Raw genomic sequence first — 8,194 nt, forward strand, 5'->3', positions numbered from 1 at the left:
TGTCCCTGGGGTGGCAAGCTGTGGGAGGTGGCCTGCCGGTCGCTGCGAGGGCGGCAGCCTCAGGCAGTCTTCAGCTGCATGCCTGCGGGAGGTCTGCCGGTCCCGCAGCTTTGGTGGCAATTCGGTGGCTGGTAGGCACAAGATCGGCAGATCACCTGCAGATACACTGCCGAATCCGCATGTCCCGTCGCCAAAGGCTGCCTGACTGCCGTGCTTGGGGTGGCAAAAAACATAGAGCCACCTCTGCATATTATGTCAGTTATTAGAAGTGGTTATTGTATCAGTAGATGTTATGAGGTAGGGTGAAAATGCAAAAAGAACTTGCTTTTATACCATCTCACACAGACTTGTGGTGTCCTAAAGTGCTTCACTTGGCAATAGGTTAAATCACACCAGAGCAGTGAATCTGCAGCAAAGAGCCATTAGACACTCAGCAAAATGTTTAAGACCCCATGCAGTTAAGTTCCATTGATTTTATATGAGAATTAGGTTCCTAGGTGTGCCACTTCTCAAAAGGGGATTTAAGCACCTAAATACTCTTGAGAATTTTACCCTCAGCTTGATGATTTGAAAGGAGAAGTTTTGGGCAATAGACTGAGATTTTTCACAAAAGTGTCCTTCATATAAGTTCCCTCTGCTAGTCAATCATCTTGAATAGCTTGTCTGAATAATAAGTTGCTGCCTCTGTTGTACTCTGATTTGTTAGTTAGATTAAGAGGGAACTATCTCAGGAAAATGCAATGAACGTTCATGGTTCTAAATAAGTGATCAAATCCCCACGATGACATCCTTTAAGGCTAGGGCATAACACTAAGGCAGCCCTGTACTTCACAGGACTAATAAGTTCTGGATACTGGGAGTTGACTTTGGGCCGTGCCAGTTTGACTGCTTGTGCCAGATGGGTTGATAATGTTAAAGGAGTTCAAATTAAAATCCTAAGATTTGAAATTTAGGATAGTACATTAGTTTTTTGTCAGTCCTACGTAATTACGTATGAGCTACTCCATTACAACCCCAGTAGTTTGTGGAAGTGGAACAGCCACATGCTGTGGCTTCTGTGGAAGGAGTTTCTGAGCTTGTACTTTAAAATAGTAAGTATTATTTAGTGGATGGCCCTCTGCTGGCAAATGTCAGCATTAATTAAGTTATACAGGTAGTCAGCAGTGACTGGTCTGCCTTGTGTTTATGCCCCTGAGAATACTTACAGTAGAAATTAGCAGTGCATCTCATTCATGTTTTCAAATGGGATTTTAAAGGAAAAGCTGCATCTCAGCTGTCTGAACCATTTACAGACTAATTCATGAAGATGCTGGAACAATCACTTGATACAGAATGTTGTAGCTTCTTACTGACTCTCACTAGAAAGCGCTTCCCCTGTCCTCTTTTTGATAGTAATGTTTTATAACCATCTTCTGTTTTCAGAGTGCAGGTAAACGTCTCTCCAACCAAATTCCTCTGATAATCCAGTTCTACGTCCTTCAGGACTTTGGAGATAAATTACAGAATTCAATGCTGCAACTTTTACAGGAAAAAGAAAAATTGAGCTTCTTTCTTCAGGAACGGAAAGATGCTGCCGATCAGAGGCATTTTCTGAGTGCACGAATTGATCGTCTGACACAAGCTCACTTTCGTTTAATGAAATCTTCTGTGCTGTAACCTCTCTGCTTTACATGGTCTATTTCACATGTCAGTTCTTGGTACTGGAAAGATCTATAATCAGAGCTTTATATAACCCTTTAGAAATTGTGCATCTGTCTACGTTGGCCTTAAATATTGAATTAACTAAGAGGTTAGCTAAATCACATAATTGCTTTAACATCATCAGTTATGTATATGCCACATGTTCATCTGTGAACCATGTCATAATTTCATTTTTAAAGTCTTGTTTTAGTTAGTTTAATGTATAGCATTATGAATTTCCTATGCTTCCTTGTAATTGTGTTGCTACTGGGAAACATTCTGAATGTGTTCATTTTAACAAGTGAGGGCATGAGCTGTCTGGTACAGACCATACAACCTTCAGTACGCAAATTAATTAAACCATATTGCAGTGAGAGACTGAACCAAAAGGGTAAGTATATTTTAAATGTGTGCTTTCCTACTCACTTTTTTTGTTGTGTTCTTCCACATGCTTTATTTTAGCCATGGAAACTAATTAGTCTATTTTAACATTTTGGAAGTATGGTACATATTTAAAAAAGGCAAATGTCACTTTGAAAGTGTAGTGTGAAGATATAAAGACTGGACTGAGATCCTGTGTATATGTTTGATACCTGATGTCCTGGCCCAATCATTGGCAAAGAAACTAATCTTAATGTGGCTCAATAAATAACGAGTTGAGACTAAGTTGTTTCTGTGAGTGTGTACTCTAATTATGCTTCTATGAAACTCTACAAGTACAATATGAGTTTTAATAAAGCAACTGAGGTTGATACTATCAGACAGTTCAATGGCCCACCCAAAGGGGTGGTAGAGAAGTATACATAGCTCAAGTGGACCTGTGTTTGTTAGCCACCATGGAAGAGCTGAGGAGCAAATGGATATAGACTGACCTATCTTTAGTGTTGGTGACAGCCCAGTGGTGTGGAAGCTTTCTTGGCCCTACTCAGCTCCAGAAACAGAAGTCTTATGTTACCACTGGGGGAATTCTGCATCACTGCACATGCACAGAATTCATGTCCCCTGCAGAAGTTTTTTCTCTGCAGAAAATATATTTGGCTGGAGCAGCACTGCAGTTACACCTTGTCACCTCATGGGCAAACCAGAACAGAGAGCAGCTGGCTCACCAGCAGTAGCAGCCAACAGCTGACTGCATTCCTCACAGCACCCTGCCCATGGAGCCAGGTGAGGAAGCATGGGACATGTAGGTGGACGATGCACGCATGGCTGCTGGGGGGGCCACTGACTGAAGTTCAAAAGGGCTAGTGGGGGGGACAGACTGGACAGGCGCTAAATGGAAATGTGGAGCAACATCGTATAGGGCTAGGGACTGAGGGGTGGCTGAGTGGGGATACAGAGATATATAGGGTTGAGGGTGATGCAGGGACACATGGGGATGAGGCAGATGTGCCTGACTGAATGGGAGAGGCTAGAGGTCAGCCATGGTCTGCATGGGGGAGGGTCCCCAACTCCCTAACAATCCCTCCCCCTCCAAAAAAACTTTTCCATGTTTCTCCCACCCACACCCAAGAACCCTCCAGTTTCACTCCCAGGCTTCTTTCCAGCAATTACTTCCCTCTCCCTCAGCTCCTCTGTTACACCGGCTCCCCCAAGCCTTTGCACTGCTTCTGAGAGATGTGGGAAATATGGTTCTGTAGTGTAGTTTAAATGAATTATTAGGCAAAGTTCTGTATTAATTTGCCTAGTAAGGAATCTATTTGTCAAAAAACATTTCCTGTATTGTGACAGACGTATTTGCTGACAGACATTTTGAAATAAATTACCAAAATAATTGAAAGTGGCATGATTATATTTTGTTGTTTTGACAAATAAAATATAAAGAATTTTTCAAAATTTTAAAATATTTGTGCACAGAATTTTAAATTTTTTGGTGCTGAATAACAGGAGTAACACTTCAGAACTCTGCCTCCAGAGGCTGCAAGGAAGAGACTCATGCATTTATCAGAGAAGAAAAACTGAGGGGTAGTAAGTCCAACATTTCCCCTTTTAGAAAAGTGTTAGCAGAATCAGATTAATTGTTTCTGAATTTTGAGTACTAGGAAAACACACTTTAAGCAATCTGGTCTTAGCTGCTAGCTACATTGAGCTGAAAAATGGCAAAAGGTAGAAACTTAGCTTATTTGTATGTTGGGACTTCAGTGGGGCTTAAGTGCAGTCCTGAATAAAGATGAATGTAATGATTTGCTTAAGAGCTTTCCTGAATTGGGGCATTAGGAACAGCTCTCAGAGTTGCTATGGCCAGTACCCTGCAATGTTTATAAATTCTACAGAGGAGACCATTGTTGAGCTGTAGAACTGATAAATGAAATTGTTTTTAATTGTTCACTTTATTAATGTAAGTTCTGTTCACCATTCACTACACTTGCCTGCATTGTAACTTCTGTTCACTGTTTGATTTTGTATTTCATATGACCTGGCATTGTGCCTCTCTCATACAACTTTGTATTAGAAAATTGGTAGAAAACTTTGTATCAAATGTTATAGCCCCTAAGGATAGTATAGTTAAAGTGAAAGAAACATGTGCCTTTTTGCTAGAAGTAGAATAAGATCTTCCCCCCACTCTGTAATCAATTGCCCCATTGACTGAATGAGGTGTGAATGAGTGAGGCTTGGAAGACACCCACCTCCAGACAGCTACAACAGTTAAAGAGGGAATGGAAGCCAGAGCAAAGGACAATACAACTTGTCAAGTGGGCCCAATAAAGAAAAGCAGACATATTGACGACCTCAGGGATTAGAAGCAAGCACCTTCTTTAGAAAACGCCCTCTTTGAGCAGCATTGGGACAACACCCAGAGAAAAACAGCACAAAGACCAACGGACACAGACCAACGGACACAGACCCAGATTTTGAATCTGGTCTGGATTTGCATAAGAGGGAAGCTGCTATAAATACAAGGTGTCTTGCAGAAGGACCCTGGGTCTCATCTTGTCACCATCGGAGCATCGATCCGGATCGGCAGAAGCCCGGCTCCACCCCTCCCCCATCTAACTCACCTGGCCAGTGCAGTTAAGGGGAGCAACTAGTTGGTAACAACAGCAAGATGGAGTGTGTTTGTGTGTGTGTGTGTGTGTGAACGCATGACTGTAATATATCATATGCATATGATAGAGTATTAATTAATACCTGTATTACTAATAAATGTGGCGTTTTGCCTTAATCCCCCTGAAAAGATCCCGTATAGTACTTTGAGTACAACAGAGCCAAGGAGCCTTTAGCATAAACTCAGGGCCAAAGAGCTACAAACTCCATTGGTGAAGCCAAAACCCCTCTATTTTTTTTATCCCATTCAAATACTAGTGCAATGAAATAATATTAATAAACAATGTTAAGGCTGAAATATTCAAGCACTCTGGTGTCATTATGAAATTCCTGAAGTTAAGGATGCTCCACCAATGTTAACTCAGCTACTTTGTACAGATGTATGTTTTCTATTCTTGCTTTCCTTTTTAAATGTTAACTTCAATATATTGTTGTTTATAAAAATGTATTTATATAAAAAGATGCAGATCATAGCCACATTAAAGAGGTAGTGGCAGCCTCTAGCTTTTAATTTATCCTGGCCTTTGAAAACATGATATTCCAACTTTGTTTCCATTAATGCTATTCTTTTTCAAGCATATATAATCCCCTTATCAAGGGTCTCAGGTCTTTGCAGAGCAATTCCAAAGGGAGTGGCTCAATCATGCAAATTACAGCTGTCTCTTTTATGATCAGTGCCTAAGTGTGTGTCTGATAGTTATGAACATGTTAGGTCTCAGGAGGAAATGACAAGCTACCTTCCTGGCCTGCTGCTACTCCTTAGGCTCTAAAATGAAGGGTGCACTACTTCATTTGTATGAAACTATTTCCCAGCAGAAGCTTTTCCTATGGTCCTTTATAGAGTCACTTCCAAGATGTGCCAACCTTCTCGGCTTCCCCTCTAAACACCAACACCAGGCTCTGACCATTCCTAGCCTAGATACTACCCTTCATACTTCAAGTCTGGGAAAGGCATGAAACCTTAAGAGCAGATTCTTTACTGAGTTGGGAGACCCTCCTGGAACAGTCAATAAAAGACACTGCTGGAACAGGCTGTTTAGGGGGACAGATGTGTACCTTATTCTTGGCAATGAACCTGGGAGCACAGCACATTGCACCCCTGGAATATCTGCAGCTGCCTCTCTATACTAAGAGCACTGGAATAAATGCCCCAGAACTCATCTTCGACAGCAACAAGCCCAACCATCTAGCACTGGGGAATAGCAGCACTTCCCCTTCCATTTCCTTCCTCTTTCCTTCAGGGATTATAACTTCCTCTCCTTGTTCTTAGTCTTGCCCTCCCCTGTTTTCCTCTACCTTTCCCTTACCTTTGTCTATCACATTTCCCTCTCTTTCTAGTCTCCCTCCTTTCTCTCCACATCTTTTTCTATCACCCACTTCCCCCTCCCTTCTCATTTCCCGCATCACTGTCTTCATACTTCTGTTTTCTTCTGCTCTGCTAAATTTAAGTTTCAGTTCTTGGGTCTGAAGCAGGGAAACTGAAACTGATGTAGGCAAAGAGGAAACACTCCTATGAGTAACTGAATGTGCGTGAACCCCAGAGAAGTTTGCATCCTTGTCATTTTGAGGTGATTAAGAGGGAAGAATGGATAAAATTATACGCTGCCAAAACAGAATTCTTGTGAAATTGCTGTTAAAGGGAGCAATCCAACAGCAGAAAAAGAGAATGTCTGAGGGGCTTCTCATTAAATTGCAACACACAGGGTAATTTTTGTTTACTCACTGCTAGCTGTCACATCCTTTTTTCCTCATCTTTGCTCCTGTTATGCAGCTATACCAGTCGCTACATAAAGATGCTGCTGAGTTTTCATGATAAGCCTGAGTTTGCCCCCCCTTTTAATAAAATAATAATAATAATAAAAAGAGAAAGACAGCTTAGCCTCCAAATTGATGATAGATTAAGTCTTGGGCTGCCACTTAATTCTTCTGGAAAATGTAAAGTGATTTGAATATGGGATTGCTATTTTATAATGCCATAACAATAGAGGGGTTTTTCAGTTTCTAAAGTTTTGGGGGTTTTTTGATAATTTTGTAGTGGAAAAAAAACAGTAGAGAAATAAAATTGAAATCACTGGATGAATTCCCCTAGATGATATCTGGTGCACAGTACCAAAATATAGTTGTATGAAGCTAATCATCAACATTACTATTAATTATTTTTAGCACCTAGAGTTTCCAAAAGGTATTGGGCCACCATTGTGCTACGCACTGTGTAAACAAATAATGAGAGAGAGTTCTTGCTCCAAAGAGCTTACAACTGAACTGGAGAAGACAGCAAATATGTGGGGGAGCTGGAAGACACAAGGTAGTGAAGTGATTTGCCTAAGCTCACACATGCTTATTGGCATAGCTGGGACTAGAACTTAGATCTTTTGTGTCCCATGCTGGTTTCTTAGCTACTGAGCCATACAGTTTAGGAGGATGCTGTGATTCTTCATATCTGGTATGCTTAGGAAAGCTTGTCAGGCACAGTCAGAACAACACACTTCCTTTAAACAAAAAGTAGTTCTCTTGCCTTTTTCACTGCAGAGATAAAGCCCAAAGTGTAACTTGATCCCAAACCCAGTCACTGGAGAAAGAGATTTTTTTTCCCCAGCCAAAGACTTGTGAACAGGGGAGCAAATCCTCCCAATTGGAGGAGAGAGAGGAGGGGCGTGTGGCAGGGAGAATGAAATCAAATGCAGGCAGCTGGGAAGATTGCAATTATAGAGAAGTTTAGGGACGCATCTCTGGCTCCTCTCATAAGCTCTTCTGGCTCCAAGGGACATCATCAGCCTCCCTGCTGCCTTCCTGTTGCAATGATGAATCACCTCAGGTTTGGCAGAGTGGGAATCCCTATTGCTGATCTGCAGATGGCTCACCAGACAAGGATGGAGCCACAGGAATAGAGCTGGTGACGGTGTCTCAGACAGCTTCAATTCCATGTCTCCCCCTCTGCTGATGGGGACTTGGAGTCAAGAGGCCTAGATGGAGAAAATTACTAAGGGTTTCATGGATGAGGGGGGCATGGATGGCTTGTCTTCCCCCATAGTGTGGGGGGGGGGGGTGAGGGGGATGACAGTGGGAGAGACTGGGGATACATATGGCAGGGGATAGAACTGCACACATATGGGGAAGGGGCAGGAATGTCTCTGTAAGTGCTGTCCCATATTAATGTCCCTCATTCTTGGGAGGGTGTCTCTCTCACCTGAGTTCCTCAGCTCTTTTGGTAAAGAACTACCACTAATGAAACCAGGGCTCTTCATCACGGAGGGAGATGGCTCAGCAGCTGAACTGCTTTCCCTCACCACTATGTAAGCAACACCTTGGAACTTCCTGGAGGACAGAGCCCATCCCCACACCTGATGAGCTTCCTGACACAGGAAGCAGAATGGGATTCATCTTTGTGTGATGATCTAAGACCTCATGACAAGGGCACCAGAACCTTTGCCCTCCCAAGTTCTACAAAGCCAAAGTGGCGGAGGCAAAGACC

At 42.3% G+C, this 8,194-nt stretch overlaps 1 protein-coding gene across 2 annotated transcripts in view; it reads left to right on the forward strand.

Moving 5' to 3' along the window:
• The window catches only part of LOC116821856 (interferon-induced GTP-binding protein Mx1-like), an 80,859-nt gene extending 78,516 nt beyond the window's left edge, over positions 1–2,343 (forward strand). For both annotated transcript variants that reach the window (XM_075073905.1, XM_075073900.1), the window contains one exon: positions 1,423–2,343. In XM_075073905.1, coding sequence (XP_074930006.1) covers positions 1,423–1,656 — 234 coding nt within the window. In that variant the 3' untranslated portion in view covers positions 1,657–2,343. The remainder of the gene's footprint in view (positions 1–1,422) is intronic.
• The last annotated feature ends 5,851 nt before the right edge of the window (positions 2,344–8,194 follow it).

Source organism: Chelonoidis abingdonii, chromosome 1, assembly GCF_003597395.2.
Source record: "Chelonoidis abingdonii isolate Lonesome George chromosome 1, CheloAbing_2.0, whole genome shotgun sequence".
NCBI lineage: Eukaryota > Metazoa > Chordata > Testudines > Testudinidae > Chelonoidis > Chelonoidis abingdonii.